The 17,501-nt window shown below is 59.3% G+C and overlaps 9 protein-coding genes across 9 annotated transcripts; 5 read left to right on the top strand and 4 right to left on the bottom strand.

Moving 5' to 3' along the window:
• Window positions 1-621: 621 nt before the first annotated feature.
• SDRG_09813 (CAMK/CDPK protein kinase) lies at window positions 622-2,800 on the top strand. Its single transcript, XM_008615765.1, has 13 exons — window positions 622-851; window positions 908-1,245; window positions 1,289-1,361; window positions 1,410-1,439; window positions 1,489-1,521; window positions 1,568-1,645; window positions 1,687-1,758; window positions 1,804-1,892; window positions 1,937-1,998; window positions 2,043-2,211; window positions 2,255-2,409; window positions 2,457-2,566; window positions 2,615-2,800. The coding sequence occupies exons 1-13, from the start codon at window positions 660-662 to the stop codon at window positions 2,663-2,665; spliced, it is 1,452 nt and encodes a 483-aa protein (XP_008613987.1). The 5' UTR covers window positions 622-659; the 3' UTR covers window positions 2,666-2,800.
• Window positions 2,801-2,850: 50 nt separating this feature from the next.
• On the bottom strand, window positions 2,851-3,872 carry SDRG_09812 (hypothetical protein). Its single transcript, XM_008615764.1, has 2 exons — window positions 3,027-3,872; window positions 2,851-2,980 (listed from the first exon to the last, which is right to left on the bottom strand). Exons 1-2 carry the CDS (start codon window positions 3,847-3,849, stop codon window positions 2,934-2,936), a joined length of 870 nt encoding a protein of 289 aa, XP_008613986.1. The 5' UTR covers window positions 3,850-3,872; the 3' UTR covers window positions 2,851-2,933.
• A 67-nt stretch (window positions 3,873-3,939) lies between these two features.
• On the top strand, window positions 3,940-8,724 carry SDRG_09811 (hypothetical protein; the record flags this gene model as incomplete). Its single annotated transcript, XM_008615763.1, has 7 exons — window positions 3,940-4,459; window positions 4,499-4,545; window positions 4,591-5,272; window positions 5,325-5,411; window positions 5,478-5,538; window positions 5,582-5,616; window positions 5,660-8,724. The coding sequence occupies 7 exons, from the start codon at window positions 3,940-3,942 to the stop codon at window positions 8,722-8,724; spliced, it is 4,497 nt and encodes a 1,498-aa protein (XP_008613985.1).
• SDRG_09810 (hypothetical protein) lies at window positions 8,720-10,506 on the bottom strand. The gene is made up of 2 exons (XM_008615762.1): window positions 10,003-10,506; window positions 8,720-9,956 (listed from the first exon to the last, which is right to left on the bottom strand). Exons 1-2 carry the CDS (start codon window positions 10,489-10,491, stop codon window positions 8,781-8,783), a joined length of 1,665 nt encoding a protein of 554 aa, XP_008613984.1. The 5' UTR covers window positions 10,492-10,506; the 3' UTR covers window positions 8,720-8,780.
• A 747-nt stretch (window positions 10,507-11,253) lies between these two features.
• On the top strand, window positions 11,254-12,798 carry SDRG_09809 (hypothetical protein). The gene has a single exon (XM_008615761.1). It carries the CDS (start codon window positions 11,306-11,308, stop codon window positions 12,758-12,760), a length of 1,455 nt encoding a protein of 484 aa, XP_008613983.1. The 5' UTR covers window positions 11,254-11,305; the 3' UTR covers window positions 12,761-12,798.
• Window positions 12,799-13,155: 357 nt separating this feature from the next.
• On the top strand, window positions 13,156-13,662 carry SDRG_09808 (hypothetical protein; the record flags this gene model as incomplete). The annotated part of the gene is made up of 1 exon (XM_008615760.1): window positions 13,156-13,662. The coding sequence occupies one exon, from the start codon at window positions 13,156-13,158 to the stop codon at window positions 13,660-13,662; it is 507 nt and encodes a 168-aa protein (XP_008613982.1).
• SDRG_09807 (hypothetical protein) lies at window positions 13,538-14,356 on the bottom strand. The gene has a single exon (XM_008615759.1). It carries the CDS (start codon window positions 14,337-14,339, stop codon window positions 13,722-13,724), a length of 618 nt encoding a protein of 205 aa, XP_008613981.1. The 5' UTR covers window positions 14,340-14,356; the 3' UTR covers window positions 13,538-13,721.
• Window positions 14,357-14,402: 46 nt separating this feature from the next.
• On the top strand, window positions 14,403-15,535 carry SDRG_09806 (hypothetical protein; the record flags this gene model as incomplete). The annotated part of the gene is made up of 3 exons (XM_008615758.1): window positions 14,403-15,254; window positions 15,309-15,370; window positions 15,424-15,535. 3 exons carry the CDS (start codon window positions 14,403-14,405, stop codon window positions 15,533-15,535), a joined length of 1,026 nt encoding a protein of 341 aa, XP_008613980.1.
• Window positions 15,536-15,662: 127 nt separating this feature from the next.
• Window positions 15,663-17,058, bottom strand: SDRG_09805 (3-isopropylmalate dehydrogenase). The gene is made up of 5 exons (XM_008615757.1): window positions 16,726-17,058; window positions 16,600-16,672; window positions 16,343-16,551; window positions 16,036-16,297; window positions 15,663-15,982 (listed from the first exon to the last, which is right to left on the bottom strand). Exons 1-5 carry the CDS (start codon window positions 16,987-16,989, stop codon window positions 15,696-15,698), a joined length of 1,095 nt encoding a protein of 364 aa, XP_008613979.1. The 5' UTR covers window positions 16,990-17,058; the 3' UTR covers window positions 15,663-15,695.
• Window positions 17,059-17,501: the final 443 nt, after the last annotated feature.

Below are 17,501 nucleotides of genomic sequence, written 5' to 3'. Positions count from 1 at the left end.
GTCTACAATGGTACTCTAATACGCTCGTAAACTCGAATACGATCTGCCCTAGCCCTTGATGTCGAGTTGCTGTCTTCATCAAGACAACAAAACGACACGTTGGAGACGATAATTGATGTCATTTTCACTGCTGCACAGCTGTACTTATTCGTCCGGTAGGTTCTGTGGAGAAGCAAAGCCGACGCCCACGAATCAAGTGGCGGCCTGCTATACTAGCACCAGGTAGCCACTTGCAGGACGCGATGCCAGCCCGAAAGAAGGTCCTCTCAAAATAGCATGCTTCACTTGCTCGCTCACTTTGTACAGTATCAGTGGGATGTCGACAAGATATTCAGCCACATAGGCCACGCAGTGAGCTCCGTCCAAGCGGCCCTTAGATCGTGTGGTCGGTACGCTATCCTTGGCTCATTGACAGTACAACAGTCTTTAATTAGTCTTCATGGTCCCAGTCGTTGGTCAACCGCACTCGGCTCAAAATACGCTGCAATCACCGACGAGTAGTATCCAAAGTGGTGTCGAAATGGCGATACGGCCTGTGATTGGCCTAATCGAACAAAATAATTGTATTTAAATCTCTTTGTTTTTGTATGAGGCCGCATTGTATGTCATAAACGGCCATTTCAGCGGCGCCCATCTCAGTATTTTTGCCGCCGCGAAGCATGGGCTGCTTGCAGTCGTCGGACGCGCCCGAGCTGCGCCTCCCCGACACCTTTCTCCGCAACCTCTGCACGCACTACGACGGCGTCGACGTCTTCACACGCTATAGCGTCATCAAGGAACTCGGCACCGGCGCGTTCGGCGTCGTCAACCAAGTCGAAGCCATCGGCACAAATGAGCAATTTGCAATGAAGGTACATCGATTTATCCTGATTCTTATTGGAGAGCTTAGCGTGCGGACCACTCATAGGTGATTACGATTGGGCCCAATGCCAAGCTGCCCGTGCTGCGCAAAGAAATCGACCTCTGGCGCGGGCTCCAACACCCCAACATTGTCCGGCTCATCGAGACGTACGAGTCGCCGACGCACATTTACATGATCATGGAGCTCTGCACGGGCGGCCACCTCTTCAACGCCATCAAGTCGCGGAAAGAGGCGTTTGCCGAAGCCACGGCCAAGCTCTACGTACGCAAGCTCGCGGCGAGTATCTACTACCTCCACCTCAAAAACATTTGCCACCGGGACATCAAGCTCGAGAACATTTTGTACGAGACCGACGGCGTCGGCGCCGAAGTCAAGCTCTGCGAGTATGCATCGCGTACTCTGGACGACGAGTCACATGTCGTCTAGCTTTGGCGCCAGCACCATGTTTCGCGAAGGCGTCCTCATGCAAACCGTGCTTGGCTCGGTCGTCTACATGGCCGTACGTTGCACGCATTTGCTCGTACGCCTCTCATGCTACCGCATGTAGCCTGAGTTTCTCGAAGGTCAATACACGCAGGTAGCGACCACCTTGGACGCGCGACGTCGCCGACGAGAAGACTGTGTAGGCATGCGACATGTGGAGTCTCGGCGTTGTCATGGTACGAAGCACTTGCAGCCTTTATCTCATGGTGGATGATACGCTAGTACATGCTGCTGAGCAACGCGATGCCGTTCCATGGTGACACTGAGGACGAGATCATCGAGAGCATCTTTGAAGCCAAGGTACATATCGCCACGGAGTCCCATGGTAACCTGTCTTGCAGGTGGTTTTTGACGGCGAGAGCTGGGCCAACGTCTCGGAGGATGCCAAGCGGTTGATCCAGCGCCTCCTCGAAGTACGCGCAACGATGTTGAGTCGATTTTTTGACCATGCTGTGTAGCCCGACATCAACAAACGCTACACGGCGCTGCAGGTGCTCATGCACCCGTGGGTGCAAAGTGCTGACGTTCCGCTGTCGCCCACGTGCCAGTACGTTCCGCCCTAGGAACGAACACAGCGTGACGGTGCCGTAGAATTGATGATGTCATCACGCGCCTCTCCGAGTACGCTTCGTTTGGCGCCATGAAGCGTGCGGGTACGACGCAAGCAACTGGAGAGACAAGGACCATGATGGTGTAGGGCTCCTTGCGGTGGCGTTTTGCTGCCCGTCCATTGACCTCTCGGACATTCGCCGGGCCTTTGACGAGCTCAACGTCCTCCATAATGGCGTCTTGACGATCAAGGACCTGCAGCAAGCATCGCTCACGTCCAAATACCCGGGTGTGGACTTTGCCAAAATCTTTTCGAGGTATTTTGTGCCATTTTTCGAAAAAGAGGTGAATTTTGTCCAGTCTCGACATGGAAAATTCCAACCAAGTGACGTTCCTCGAGTTCATTTCGGCCGTAATGAACCCAACAACGATCGATGAGACTGTGCTGCGCAAGGCCTACCAACTCTTCAACCCGGACGACACCAAGGGCGGTATTCGCATCGACGGCCTCGCTCGTATGTCTTTGAATTTACACTCAACATACGAGGATGACGTTGCGTAGGGCTGCTCGGGCCCGACTTTGGGGAGCTCGCTGTCCAAGACATGATCAGCGTGGCCGACAGCGACCATGACGGCGCCATCAACTACGAAGAGTTTGTGCATTTGATCCAGGTATCGTTGCGTTTCATCTTGAGAGTCGTGCTGACAAACCGTGTCTAGTCCCGGCCTGTACCCCGCACGATGAGCTCACGTCGCGGCTTTGGCCTTTGAAGCAGCCGGACGCGCAGCGCACGCGAGCCGCAGGCTGAAGTGTCGCCCGCCAACAACAAGATTTAGACTAGAGACACCAACACATCTCGACAAACTTGATAACCATATGTATAGCCCTCTCTTGCCCGTGTTGAATTATCGCAAAAGACATAATCGCACTGAGACATCGCACAACAATAATTGTCCTTGTTTAAGATAGAACAATAATTTTGCTTGTTGAAGATAGAACAATAATTGTCCTAGTCTAAGATAACAAATGGGTTTTACGCTAAAACCCTTCGTCGTCACCGCTGTCGTCGCCACCCGAAAAGTAATCTAGTCGAGACATAGGACTGCATAATGCGTCATCGTCGAGACGTACCTAGCTCTTCTTCGGCTTCGGATGTAATCTCTTCCATGCTCTCTTCGACATTCGACTCTTCGAGCGCCGGCGTCGGTGTCGCGACCGGCGCCGCCTTGACCGGCTCGGGTGCTGGTGCTGCCACCGGCTCGAGCGCTGTCACCGGCGGCGGGTCGTCCGCAGTAGCAGGCACCTCGCTTCGGACGTCGGCGTCCCGATCCACGCTTGCTTCAACGCTCTCCTCCATGAAGCTTTCTTCAAACGACTCTTCCTCTTCGCTCGCCGACTTGGCCAGCTCGTTCTCGTCGTCGTCGCCCGCTCGAGCGGGGGTTGTCTGCACCGTCTCGGTCGTTTGCTGTGGCGCGTCACGCAGCACGTCTCGGTCGACCATCATCACGGCTCGTTGCGGTTCGTCGATACGTTCTATCTTCATTGCCGGCGGTGGTGTCTCGTCCTCCTCGGCGCTCTCCGCAGCTTCCTCGTCGTCGCTCTCTGGTGCTACTTCGACAGGGGTTGGTCGCTCCACAATGGCAGGTGGGAAATCACTCTGCGGCGCGGGGGGCATGCACTCCTCCGCGCGCAAAGGCGGCTCGGCTGGGCGTGTCGTCTCCGAAATGAGCTGCTCGAGCAGCCGCGTGAGCTGCTCGTGGTTGACAACACTTGAGCGAAACACCTCATGGGAGGTCTGGACACGCTTTAGGAGCTCGGTGGCGGTCGAGCGCAAGTGAATGTCGGGCAGTTCGATAACCTCGACGTGAAGCGCATGGTCGACGCCTTCGTACTCGACCGCGAGCGTCGGCACGGGCCTGTACTTGAGCCCGAGTCGCTTGGGCACGAGCGCCATGCAAAGCGTATTGACAAAACCCCCAATTTCTCTTAAATTTAGCTTGCGTCGTCGTCCCGCCTTGCTAACGCCGTAGTTCACGACGGCTCCATGGAGGCGCGGGCGACGAGGATAACACGGGACGAGAAGAAGGAGATCGACGTGCTCTCCCGCTACGTGCCTCGCATCGTGCTCTCCAACTACATTGCAACGCGCGCCAAGCTTGAAGCGCCGGCGCTGAAATCGTTCACCGCGGTCGTCGCCCTCTTTGATATTTCGGGCTTCTCCACGCTCGCCGACCGCCTCGCACGGGAAGAGACCCACCGAATGCCCGTGCCGACGGGCACGGAGGCTAAGATGCGCACGAGCGTGAGTGGGAAGCTCGACATCTCCCGGTCGGCGAGCCATCGGCGTGTGAGCACCGCGTCCGACAAGGTCGCGCTGCGCTCCGGCCTCCACGACGTTGATGACGCCGCACCGTCGACAGACAAGCGCGGCAGCATTGTTGGCGATAAGACGAGTTTTGCCGAGCGGCACAGCTCGACGGGTGACGCGTCGGCCAAGAAAAGCATGCCGGCGCGGACGGGCATGGCGGTCGAGCAACTCACGCGGCTTCTCAACCAAACACTCGGTACGAATTACTGTCGAATGCTTGACTCATCTCGAGTAGCCCCCGTGATTGAAATCATCACCGAGCACAACGGTGACATCATCAAAGTACAAACAATATTGTCGTTGCCATGGCGCTGAGAAGATGTCTAGTTTGCCGGCGATGCGATGATCGTCATGTGGGAGACCGAGTCGTCGGAACAAAGTTCCAGTGACGGTACACCACCCGTTGTCGTCGACCACGGGCAGCTCGTGCACACGGCGATACTGTGTGCGCTCAAAGTCCTTGGCATGCTGCGGGGTCAACCGGCGGGAAGCCACCGGCTCGGTATGCACGTAGGTATGGGCCTCAGCACCGTCACGGGGAATCACGTCGGTGGGCTTTTGAATCGGTGGGAGTTTTACGTGGCGGGCCACGCTAACCAGCAAATGTCCATGGCCGAACACGATGCGGGCGAAGGCGAGCTCGTGGTCTCGTCCGAATGCTACCACACACTGCTAGCGTCTGCCGCGATTCAAAATCTTGAGCTGCAATCGACGCTGCTACTCACGGGCAACTACCGCATTGATAACCTCGAGAGCAGCTCGCCGCGCGTGTATCCAACGCCGCCGTTGGAGCTCTCGGGGGACCTCATCCCGCTCATCAAGTCGTACGTGCCGGGTTGCATCTCGCTCTCGCTTGGGAAAGGCAAGCTCGTGATCAACGGCATGCGCTCGATCACAGCGATCTTCATCAAGTTCAGCGAGATCTTGACAATCACGGACCCGCAAGCGCAGCTCTTGGAGGTGCACCGCTGCCTCTGCGCCGTGCAAGACGCCGCCTACCGTGTGCACGGTGCGATTTCTCCCTCTGTTCTGTGGGATCGATGATGATAAATGCTTTGTAGCTACGATTCGGCAATTCCTCATTGATGACAAGGGCGCCGTCGCCATCGTCATTGTCGGACTACCCCCGTTCTACCACGAAAACAACGGTATCGATCGATAGTTGGACTTTGCACTTGTGACTTTGCACTTTGAATTCCCATATTTTGATGTAGCTCTCCATGGCATTCGCATGGCACTGTACCTTCAGGAAAAAGGCGTCAAAGCCTGCATTGGGTACTTCAACTGCGTCCTCTACGCTGTCTTGATCGTCATGTAGCATCACGTCCGGGCCAGCCTTTTGCGGCAGCATTGGTCCAGAGCTTCTTTCTTCGTTTCAAGCTCACGCGTGTTGTAGGCAGTGCAGTGCGAGCCGAGTATGCCGTCGTGGGCGACACGATCAACCTCTCGGCGCGGCTCATGTCGTTGGCGTCGCCGGGCCAAATCCTCTGCGACGAAGCGACGCAGTCGGCGACAGCAACGCTCTTTGAGTTTGGCCAAGGGTCGCAGGTGCTCGTCAAGGGTAAAGGCACGACGATCGCCGTCTTTCGCGTCTTCCGAGATGCGACTACCGACAACAAGGCGCACCCGCTCGACCACGAAGAGATCTTCTTGTCGCCCGACATTTACGACAACGTCATCAAGCGCATTCAAGGCTTTGCGGCTCGGTTTCAGTCGACCGACTCGCTACAACTGTCGTCGGGACAAATCCTTGACCCGCTGCAGAAGCAGCTCATTTTACTTCGGGGGCCCACCGGTGTCGGCAAGTCATGCCTCTTGCGCCATTTGAACAAAGTCCACCCCAATGTCGTCTACGCTGCCGGGGACTCGGTCGAGAAGAACACACCGTTGTACATTTGGAAGAAGCTCATGAGCACCATCATCTGCGGCACGCACCGTGTCAAGGCCCACGGCGTTCAAGAGTCGGACGCTGGATTCGTCGTCCTCGGGCGTCGGCTCTCGGTGCTCGATCACAACAACGCTGCTCGCCCCGACCGATCACCGAATGGCAGCGGCCGGGCGCTCGCACCAGCCAGTAGCACGCGGACCTTGACGTTAAACACACTCACTCGTGGTGTGTCGTGGCGGACCAACTCCATAGCACCGACGGCAGTCAGTCGCGCAACTGATGTCATTGTTGTCAACACGGACAAAGCGCGGTTGCCGGGTACCGTCGCGGGCAAGAACGACGGCGCCAACGACGACGAAGAAGACGACGACGAGGACGACGACGAGGACGACGACGACGTCGATCGGTCGCGCGTCGAGTCACTCGTCTCGTCTGTGCGCATCGACCAATCCGTCGCGCTCGGCAGCGGCCTGGCGTTCGTCAACTCGATCGTGCAGTCGGGGAAGCTCTCGCCCGAGCTGCTGCCATTGCTCAACTTTTTTATTCCGCACTGCTTTCCCGAGAACAACTATACCCTCGCGCTTGCCGCGAACAAGGACGCGCTGCTCAAGGAGCTTATCGTGATGGTCGTCGCGATCCTCCAGCAAGCGTCGATGAGTCGCCCGCTTCTCTTTGTCGTCGACGACGCGCAGTGGGTCGACGGGCAAAGTTGGGACCTCCTCGCGACCGCCGTGACCGTCTCGAGCCACATCTCGGTGGTGGTGGCGCACCGCACGGACGCAACGCCGACCCACGACGCGTTCAAGAAGCTCGAGATTGCGCCCGTGACCTTCCGATGGGAGCTGAGCAATTTGAGTCTTCGAGACACGTCGCTCTTTCTCAGTCATCGGTACGGCATCGCCATCATGAACTCGTACTTGCTCGAGTTTGTGCACAGCCGCGCGCACGGCAACCCGCGGGACACGATCACACTCATGGAGCGGCTCCTCGAAGTCGAAGCCATCGAGATTGACGTCACGCGCGGCGTCTGCCACGTTCACAAGGACATCCACGACGTCGACATGGAGGTGTCGGTGCAAACGCGCGCCAAAGTCACGTACCACTACGACTCGCTCTCGATGATCTCGCAGCTCGCCTTGCGCATTGCCAGCGTCGGCCTCGAGTACGTTTCGCTCGACTGCCTCTCGTTTGTGCTACGAAAGGTGTTCGATTTGGAGGCCGACAGCAGTTTTGCGCCAAAGGCGTCCTGTGACGGCAGCGCCGATGGCGGCTCGACGCGGTTGCTTGCGCAAACCGTGACGCTGCAAGCGCTCAACGGCCTCGGTCCGCTCGAACTTGCCGGTATCCTCAAGCTCGACAAGCACAACGAGACGATCGAGTTTACGTCGTCCGAAGCCCGCGCCGTCGTTTACAACGTCATGCTGCCGTCGCAGCGCGAGGTCATCCACAAGGTGTTTGCCAACTGGTTCGAATGCGAAGTGCCCAGCCACCGCCTACCGCGCTTCCAGTACTACAACCACCTCGCGTACCATCAGTCGCGCTGCCGCATGTATACGGATGCAATGGACTACTACTGCCGCGGTGCCGAAGAAGCCCTCTTGCGCGGCGTCTCAGACTTTGCCCTTACATGTCTCACGGCCGCCGGTGACGTCCTGGCGCTGACCGACACGGCGGCAGCGGGGTCGGCGCTCAGCGGGTCGAGTGGCCGGCAGTCGGCGTTGGCCAGCGCGAGCGACCGGTACTCGGCGCTACTTCTGTCGCGTGGGCCGTCGCTTCAGCAGTCGTCGAACGACGAAGCCATCACGTTGCATCAGTGCAAGATCGAGTACCTCACGGGGCTTGTCATGATTCAAAAGTCCGAGTGGACAGCCGCGATCGAGCACTTTCAGGTGACGGTCGCCATCTACGAGCACCTTCTTAGTGGTCGGCCCAAGAAGACCAAGTGGCGCGTGCCGGCCTTTCTGCAGCAACTGCATTTCCCGCGCTTGTCCAAGTTGCCGTTTCGGTCGTCGCACGTCGTGCCCTTCAAGCAGCGCCCGACGCCGCCCAAGACGCCGCTCGCCGACCAAGTCGAGTCGTACGTCCGCGTGGCTAAAGCCCTTGCGGCGCAGATAATGGCCGCCGAAGCCGCGCGTGAAAAGGCCAGCAACGCGATTCGGCTCCTCGGGCTTCGAAGCATCTTTAGCGCCAAGCCACCCTCCGGCACGTCGTCCGAGGCCACGTTTGTGGCCTTCCTACCGGGGCGGAAACCCCGGCGCAAGCTGTCGGGCGCCCACCGAACCAACGCCAATGGGACAGCGTCGACGGAAGCATCCTCCCGACGCAGGCTGCCAGTCAAGCTTCTGTCGCAGTCGCGGCTGTTTTCATCCAAGCGCGGGCTCCTCGCGCCGACGGTCGTGTCACCGACGGACGACCGGGGCTCAACCAAACTCTTGTCACCCATGGTACCACCTCGTGACGAGACGCCGACGGACCGACGCTACGAGTCGACCAAGGTCGCGCTGCCTACCGCCAGTGACGTCAACGGGGCATGGACACCGCTGCTACCGATAGAGCCGGAAGCACCCGTGTAGCCACACAAATAAGAACGCGGTTGTTTCGAGATCAACACGTTGGAAGATGTAGACAACTAGATGTGCTTGGTGCGCTTGGGCGTGAGCGACATGGCGCGCTGCATGAGCGTCGGCGTGTGCGGTGTGCGCGTCGTAAAGGCCACGGACGGCGACCGGCCGCTGCCGGGCGTCAGTGCTTCGTTGCTGTACGCCACCAGCTCGCGCGTCTCTTCCTCGTCCGGCCGCATCATGTCGGGCTTCTCGGCCGCGACCATGGCCTGCTCGGCGCGCGCTTGCCAGTCGACACGGAGGAGACCCAACGCCAAAACCACGAACTTGAACATTTCGCCGAGCGTATCGGCAATCCAAAAGCCATCAATGCCCATGGCCAGCGTGATGGGCAAGAGGTAGCTCAACGGCACGTAGATGCACCACGACGCAATGTTGTTGGCGACGAGGTTGACGTCGGCCATCGAGAGTGCGTTCATCGACGCCGTGAGGAGGAAGCGGCCAAAGGCGACCATGACGCAGAGGATGAAAAACACGAGCGACGACGCGCAGAGCTCGTTGATCTCGGGGTCGTTGCTCCAGACGCGGAAGAGAAAGTTGCGCAGGAAGTACACGGTCGTCATGAGCACGAGCGCCGAGCACATGACGATGCGCGCGCCGAGCAGCAAGACGCGCTTCGCGGCCACCGCGTGGCCCTGGCCAAGGTACCGGCTCATGCGGATCTGCGTCGAGATCGAGAAGCCCGAGACGCACGAGTTGGCGACGCCATAGATGCCGTTGAGCACCGACATGGCGGCCGCAATCTGCGGCCCGAGGAAGCCCGAGAAGGCCGACGCGACGGCCGCCGAGCTCCAGTCGACGACCGACGACATGCCCATGGGCACAGCGAGCGAGAGGAAGATCTTGATCCGCTCGCGCTTGAGGCACTCGGTGGACCAGCCGCCCCAGTAGTCGACATGGTACTTCTTCCACACGACTGTGTAGAGGAGGAAGAGAATGAGCTGGAGGTACGTGCTCGTGACGGTCGCGATCGGCGACCCGATGAAGCCAAGACCGTCGTAGCCAAAGCCGCCGTAAATGAAGAGCTGGTTGAAGAAGATGTTGAGCAGCATCGTCGTGCCGCTGCACAAGGTCGCCGGCATGATGATGCCTTGGGCTGCAAAGTAGGACGCGCACGCGTTGTAGATGAACTGCGGGATCAAGCCGAGCGCCATGACCTTGGCAAACTCACTGCCGTAGAAGACCTAGCCATTGCAATGAGAGTCTCGCCCTTGCGAACGAGCGTCGTACGGTCTCGGCGTCGTCCATCGTCAAGGCAATCATGCGCCCAACAAACATGTAGTAGATCATGACCGGGATGCACGTCACGATCGCAAAGACGACGGCCGTTTGCAGCCAAATGCCCACGAGCACCTTGTTGCCAGCGCCGTATGCTTGACCGCATAACGTTGGGATCGCTTGGATCGAGTACTGGATAAAGGCGGACGGCACGCCCATCCACATGCCAGCGAGCGCGACGCCGGCGAGCTGCTTGGTGCCAATGTGGCCCTGGAAGGCCGCGTCCGTGAGCGTCATGGCTTGACGCACCATCTGCCGCATCGAGAGCTGGACGGCCATGCTCGTGAGCTCGCGGATCTCTTGGCTCACGGGGATCATGGCGTCGGGCATCGGGACGACCGGCGACGATGCATCGTCCGTCTTCTTGTCCGTCGTACCATACATCTCCACCTCGGCCTTGAGGAGCGACGAGTGCTCGCTCGAGTTCTTCTTGGCTGTCATTTCTTAGCGGTGAAAAGGCAAACTGGCAATGCGCTCGTGCCACGTTGAAGCAAGTGGCGATCTTTGGTTTTAATCGTCACGATGCATATTAATATTCATTTTCAACGACTTGCATACAAACAAAACGATATATTTAAAAATTTGTTTTGAATCGACCCGTGGATCCCCGGTGGTGCAGTCCCACCAAGCCCACTCACCGCCAATGTACCCGACTTGAACAACCGCTGAATAATGACATCTTCACAATACTCGCATTTTGTATGTCACATAGTGACTCATGATGTTGAAGTCGGTTTCCTCAGGTTTTTAGTGAACGCCACGCTTCAACACCCCTATCTATTTATGGCAAACGCCTTTTTTAGGTCTCTAAAGGTGGCACATGCCACATGTGTAACCCAGTTGGTTCGATGGATGCTGTGTGGCGATTCCGGGACGATCTGACGTGGCAGCCTGCAGGCGTCACAGAGTGAGCGCATCACTTTGCAGCATCCGCGGTACGAGACAGAGACATTGCGACTACAAGTGTACGAGACAGGAATCGAAAGACGAGTCAACTCGGTCAATTAGTCAATGCTGCAGGACCCAAGTCGACTGAATTCGTGGCGGCGCGACAAGCCACCACGTGGCGGCGATCGAATCGCGCGCCAACTTGGTGTATCAACTTGCAACTTGGCGCGAACGTGGCAGCCGGTGTGCCTTGATAGGCTGCTTGTGCGTGTTTCGTGCAGCAGTCCGTAGCCATCTGGGCGATGCCGATTGGCTGCGACCCGTTCCCAGCACTTCATTTTGGCACATATTCGTTCTCGACACCCTCATGGCGTCCGAAGCCTCGACGCTCATAAGTCCACCCGCGCCGTTCCAGTACGAAGATGGCATCCAACCGCACGTCGTGCTACCTTTGCATCGTGAATTCGGCGCCGTGAGTCTCCTCGCACTGCGCCTCTCGGTGCGCAGCTTGCCGCGGCACCTCCTCACGCTCATCACGGCGGCGGTGCTTGGGCATCTGGGCACGCGCGAGCTCGCGGCCGCCGCGCTCGCCCAAGCGTGGATCGGTCTACCGACGGCCTTTATGCACGCGGCGATCGCGGTCGTGACCAAGCTCTGCGCACAGGCCAAGGGCGCCGGCTACAACGTGCTCCTTGGCACGTGGCTGCAAACATCCTTGGTCTTTGCCCTCGTCGGCGCCATCCCCGTGATGCTGTGGCACTACTTTGTCGGCGACATGATCGGCCTCTCGGTCGACGACGCGGCGACCGTGCGCCTCGGGCGTACGTACGCCCAAGTGGCCAGCCTCGGCGTCGTGCCCGACTACCTCTTTTGTGCACTTGCGGCCTTTTTTGACACGCACCACGTCGTTGTACCCACAACGGTCGCGAGCTTTGCGGCGGTGTTGGTGCATCTGGCGGCGACGCTACTGCTCGTGCCCGCGTATGGTGTTGCTGGCGCAGCCATGGCCGGCGCGGTGAGCACCGTCTTTCGTCTCGGCGTCTTTGCCGCGTACACGCTGCTGTGGAAGCGGTATCATGCCAAGTTTTGGGGCGGCTGGTCGTGGGCTTGCATCGAGCACGACTACTTTCTCACGTTTGCGGCGCTCGCCGTGCCGTCGGGCGCCGCCGCCGCCATGGACTATGTGCCGTTGACGCTCATGGGCACGCTCTCGGGCTACCTCGGGTACCCTGTTGCCGCCGCGCACGCAATCCTCCTCGGCCTCTTTGGCGTCATCTCGGCTGTCATCCACGGCGCTGCCGCCGCGACGCAAGCGCGCATGACGCGGTACCTTGGTCAAGGCTGCGCGCGCAGTGCCCGGCGCGTGCTCTCGCTCGGGACCGTCGTCGTTGGCGGCGCGACGCTCGTGCTGCTCAGTCTTTTGCTGCCATTGCAGACCGCGATTGTCTCGCTCTGGACGCGCGATGTGACGGTGCAAGCGCTCTGCGCTAATGCACTGGACGTGTTTGTGTTTGGCGTCGCGGCGACGCTCGCCCGCGCCTTGCTCGGCGGTGCCCTCGTTGCGCTAGCCATGGGCGACGTGGTCGCGATCGTCTCGGTGCTCGGCCGCATCTGCGTGCTCATTCCGCTCTGTGTCTTCATGCCCATTTCGCTTGCATGGGGCCTTACCGGCTTTTGGTATGCGATCGGCTGTGCCGAGACAATCCAAGCCCTCTTACTCTGCGTCGCCATTGCCCGCCTCAACTGGCATCTCGCTGCGCAGCGCGTCCAGTACATTACGCCCCCGTCATCGTCGAGCATGCGCCGCATCGTGCTCGTCTAAGCCACCCTCTGTTTCAATAATGACTTGCTTGTCCTTGACTTGGTCTTGCTGCATGAAGAGACAGTCTAGCATCGTGATGGTCGGCGGCCATCAAAGCACGTTCGCGAAGGCTATGGCATGATGCGCCGAGATACTTCCGCCCGCCGGATGTGGCACCACCGGCAGCTAATGGCGTCGGCAATGACCAGGACGACAGTACTGGCCATTCAAGTACGCTCGTGCCAGGTCGTGCGCGTGCCTCAGCGTCACTGGCCCGTCCATGCAACCAGCGGGTTGACTTGTCCCTGCGACTGTGTTGCGATCTTTCAGTTGCTTTATCCGGATCCGGACTTGGCTTCTGGAAAAAACCTGGTTCGGTCGGTGGTGAGGTGGCGTCAGTATTCAAGTCAATTCCAATGACCCAAACGACCTTGTGGGCGCCCGTCAAGTGGGCGCAGCGCGCCGACTCGCTCTACGTGACGATCGACCTCCCGGACGTCAAGGACGAGAAGGTCACCTTGACCAACACGAGCCTCAAGTTTACGGGCGTGAGCAACCAGCAAAAGTACGAGGTGACGCTGGACTTTATGCACGAAGTGGACACGGCCGCGAAGGAGTCCAAGTGGGCGACGACGGCGCGCAACGTGCACTTCTACATCCTCAAGAAGGACAAGGAGGCCGAGTTTTGGCCGCACCTTCTCAAGGACAAGACGCTCGAGAAGACTAACGTCAAGGTCGACTGGAACAAGTACGTCGACGAAGACGACGCCGAAGACGACCAAGGCTTTGACATGAGCGCCCTCAGCGGCGGCGGTGGCTTTGACATCAACCAGATGATGGCCCAGCAGGGCGCCGGCATGATGCCCGATGGCATGGACGACGAGGACTCGGACGACGACGACTTGCCCGACTTGGAAGAGTAAACAAGCCGTTTTTGTACAGTGCTGCTATATTCGCGTGTAAATAACACCTTTGCATGTTGCTATCGCGCCATGGCAGCCTCGTCGAGAGCGTCGTCGGCCGCAAGCTCAGCGCAACGCGAGAGAAAGGCCTGCCCCGTGTTGGCGATCACCGTCTCGGATGCCCGAGCCGCAACCGCGACAACCGCGTGGATGGACGCGTCCTTGCGCAGCGCAGCCTCGGGCACGACGTTGGGCGGTGCATCGAGGAGGAAGAAGAGCGTTGTGAGACCTGACACGCGGGTCGCCTTGTCCTCGACTTGACTAGCGGCGACGACCAATGGCAGTGCATCGTTCTGCATGAGCAAGACCTGAAACCGTGGGTCGGCCGCCACGTTGCAGATCCCTTGCATCGCCAAGCGTGCAAACGACGTTGTCATCTCGGTTGCCGATGGCGATTGCAGGGCCTCGTCCAGCACATCGACAAAGAGGTCCAGGACGTTCAAGCGCAGCAGATGCATGTAGTTGATCGGGTCGTAGCCAAAGTTGGCGAGGTGGGCCACACACTGGAGCTTGGCATCGGGCGGCGTCGTCGTTGCTGTGCACTCAGCCACGAGCTGCGCGAGGTACCCGGGGCGGGCGAGCGACCCGTCGTCCTTGGTGCTCTCCCTGGCAGCGAGCCGCGCACCCGACGAGAGCATGCCTGGTTCAAAATAGCCTAATTAGGACATTAGGGTCCGGGCATCCTGATTTGGCTCGCTGCAATGCCATATTTTTGCAACATGCACGGGATCCGCAAGTCGGACGTGGCGCAGACGCCCGAGGAAGAGGCCGCGATGGTCGCGCTCGTCGCCAAGTACAAGGAGGTCTCGGCGCAAGTCATGGCCCTGAAGAAGGCGCGGCAGTTTGACGTGGCGTCGCTGCAGCTGTCGGCGTACGTGGTCGCGCTCAACCCCGAATTTTGGATCGTGTGGGCGTATCGCCGGGCGACGATCGAGCACTTGATCGCGGCCGATGCGAGCGCCAAGCAAGCGCTTGGCGAGGCCGAGTGCGCCTTGACGCAGGAGGCGCTCATGAAGAACCCAAAGAGCTACTCGGCGTGGTTCCAGCGCGAGTGGCTCGTCAAGCAGGGCATGGCCGACCTCCCAACGGAGCTGCGGCTCTGCGACCTCCTTCTGAACAAGGACGAGCGCAACTTCCACTGTTGGAACTACCGCCGCGTCGTGACGCGCGTGGCCAAGACGCCCCTCGACGACGTGCTGGCGTTCACAATGACCAAGATTGAGCAAAACTTTAGCAACTACTCGGCTTTCCAGCAACGCACGCTCGTGCTGCCGTCGCCGCTGCCGCTCGAAGTCGCCATGATGGAGATCGAGCTCGTCAAGCAAGCGGTCTTTACCGAGCCGGACGACCAAAGCAACTGGTTCTACTACCGGTGGGTCGTCGAGTCGCTCATCAAGTCGCCGCCGTCCAACGACCACACGAACGACCCCGCGATTGACAATGAGTTTGACGACGACCATGGCATGCACATGACGCTGCACGAACTGCTCCAGGAGCAAGTGAGCTGGATCGAAGAGCTCGTGGAACTCGAGCCCGAGTCCAAGATGGCGCTGGTAGCCCTTCCTTGATCACCCATGGTGCGCTGTTCAAACCCATCCTCTGTGTAGGTGACGCTGGCCTTTGTGCTCGAGAAGGAAGCAGTCGTTGAGCGCGCTGACGATGCAGAGAGGTACTTCTTGCTGCTTCCACTGTCGAATTGACTTCACCGGGATGGATGGATAGCGCCGACGAGTCGATTGCGCGCTGCGTCGAAGTGTACCACACGCTTCAAGCTATCGACCCGGACCACGCGCAGTATTACAAGGACCGCCTTGGCCTCTTGGTGGCCGCATAGTTGACGCACAAGCGTATGGCGACCTCTTCCATCTCAAAGAGCGACGCGCTACGGAGCGTCGGCCACCCTTGAATGCGTTCTCTGTCTTCTCTTCTCTTCTGCCTTTCTGAAAGGGTGGCGTAGATGATGGGGATATGGAGGTTGTATTCATGAGGAGTAGTTAATGCGACGCGTGGAAGAGCGCGGTGATGTGAGCGACGATGGCATCGCCCATGGCCTTGGTGCCCACGGCGTGTGTCCGGTCTTGCGTCAGGTCGCCGGTGCGGAGACCGCTCTCGAGGACCGCGTTGACCGCCGCCTCGATGAGCGCGGCTTCGGCTTCCATCTGGAACGAGTAGCGCAGCAGAAGCGCGCCCGAGAGGATCTGTGCGATCGGGTTGGCAATGCCCTTGCCCGCAATGTCGGGCGCCGACCCGCCAATGGGCTCGAAGAGGTGAATCTTATCGCCTAAGAACCGGAGAGTATGAGCGAACGAAGCGCCGAAGATCGTCACGCGGTACCGAGGCTGGCCGACGGCATGAGGCCAAGGGACCCGGGCAAGACGGACGCGGCGTCCGAGAGGATGTCGCCGAACATGTTGCCCGTGACGATCACGTCAAACTGCGACGGGTTCTTGATGAGCTGCATGACGGCGTTGTCAATGTACATGTAGTCGACGGCCACGTCGGGGTACGACGTTGCGACTTCCTTGGTGACCTTGCGCCAGAGGCGACTGCAGTCGAGCACGTTGGCCTTGTCGACGACCGTGAGTCGCTTGGCGCGCTACGATCACATGAGCCTCGTGCAGAAAAAGGAGAATGGACGGACGTGGCGCGCGGTCTCGAAGGCAAAGGTGACGGGGACGCGGATTTCGTCTTCCGAGTAGATCATGACGTCGCGCGCGACGCCGTTGGTTGTCGAGTGCTCGCCAAAGTAGATGCCCGAGACGAGCTCGCGCACGATGACCATGTCGACGCCGGCCTGCACGAGGCTCGGCTTGAGCGGCGAGAGGTCCGGCAGCATCGAGTAGATCTTGGCTATCGCATGCATGAGTGTCTATGCGGCAGCATATTCGTCGTGCGTACCGGGGCGAATGTTGACGGCGAGGTTGAAGTTCTTGCGCAGGCCGAGGATGCAGTTCTTCTCCGCGTCTTTCCACTAGATGCAGCATGAGCGATTGCATATGCAAGTTGTCATCTTCGCCGATGTACCTTGGGGTCTTCTTGGGCGTCCGTGGGCCCGCCGACAGAGCCAAAGAGCACGGCGTCGCAGGCCTTGACCAGGTCGATCGTCGCCTGCGGGAGGTGCGAGCCATGGGCTTCGTACGCAGCGCCGCCGCAGAGCGCAGTCGGGAAGGCGAACTGGTGCTTGAAGAGGCCGCCGATGGTCTGCAGGACGCGGACGGCCTCGGCGCAGACCTCGGGGCCAATGCCATCGCCGGGCAGGACGGCGATCTGGTAGGTTCTCGTGGACATGGTGTAGCGAATTCAGAAATGGTGATCCGCCACGGACGCTGCGATCTTCCAGCAAATGCGCAATCAGCCGCCATCCGGATAAAACGATTGCGCAAGTGGCACGTATCCGGCTACGCGTGGCAGCACCACAAGCGCTTTTTCCTGCGGGCGGTGGCCGAGCAGCGATGCGGAGCGATGACGTCAACTAGCTCAAGGAGCACTCGAATGAGTCGATAGAGCAGCAAGCAACCAGTGTTCAAAGCACTACGCCGACGTAATATCGCCAAGGATCCCACCGGGACGCTCTCTGCCGTTGAAAATACGGTGTTGTCTCGAGGTCGACTGTCGCGATGCGTGGTGTGGTGCTCGAGTAGTTACAGCTGCCCGGATAGGTCGCTCGCGCATGCTCAGACCCCCGTACGAAGCAACTGCTAGCGAACGCAGTCTAAGTCCTATTGTATCGACTTGCGCGCCAGCGTGGGCGGTGTCGCAGCCGCCATGAACGGAACTCGGGTTGCGTTGGCGCGGCAAGA

Source organism: Saprolegnia diclina, assembly GCF_000281045.1.
Source record: "Saprolegnia diclina VS20 unplaced genomic scaffold supercont1.32, whole genome shotgun sequence".
Classification (NCBI taxonomy): domain Eukaryota; phylum Oomycota; class Saprolegniomycetes; order Saprolegniales; family Saprolegniaceae; genus Saprolegnia; species Saprolegnia diclina.
This window is presented reverse-complemented; position numbering and strand designations above follow the sequence as displayed.

Coding starts and splice junctions, on each gene's coding strand:
- SDRG_09813 (XM_008615765.1), top strand. CDS start 660: ATGGGCTGCTTGCAGTCGTCGGACGCGCCCGAGCTGCGCCTCCCCGAC. Junction 1,246..1,288: donor GCCGAAGTCAAGCTCTGCGA/GTATGCATCGCG, acceptor CATGTCGTCTAG/CTTTGGCGCCAGCACCATGT. Junction 2,410..2,456: donor TCGCATCGACGGCCTCGCTC/GTATGTCTTTGA, acceptor GACGTTGCGTAG/GGCTGCTCGGGCCCGACTTT.
- SDRG_09812 (XM_008615764.1), bottom strand. CDS start 3,849: ATGGCGCTCGTGCCCAAGCGACTCGGGCTCAAGTACAGGCCCGTGCCG. Junction 2,981..3,026: donor CGAAGCCGAAGAAGAGCTAG/GTACGTCTCGAC, acceptor TGTCTCGACTAG/ATTACTTTTCGGGTGGCGAC.
- SDRG_09809 (XM_008615761.1), top strand. CDS start 11,306: ATGGCGTCCGAAGCCTCGACGCTCATAAGTCCACCCGCGCCGTTCCAG.
- SDRG_09805 (XM_008615757.1), bottom strand. CDS start 16,989: ATGTCCACGAGAACCTACCAGATCGCCGTCCTGCCCGGCGATGGCATT. Junction 16,673..16,725: donor ACGCCCAAGAAGACCCCAAG/GTACATCGGCGA, acceptor TGCTGCATCTAG/TGGAAAGACGCGGAGAAGAA. Junction 16,298..16,342: donor CCTTCGAGACCGCGCGCCAC/GTCCGTCCATTC, acceptor ATGTGATCGTAG/CGCGCCAAGCGACTCACGGT.
- SDRG_09807 (XM_008615759.1), bottom strand. CDS start 14,339: ATGCTCTCGTCGGGTGCGCGGCTCGCTGCCAGGGAGAGCACCAAGGAC.
- SDRG_09810 (XM_008615762.1), bottom strand. CDS start 10,491: ATGACAGCCAAGAAGAACTCGAGCGAGCACTCGTCGCTCCTCAAGGCC. Junction 9,957..10,002: donor CGATGGACGACGCCGAGACC/GTACGACGCTCG, acceptor TGCAATGGCTAG/GTCTTCTACGGCAGTGAGTT.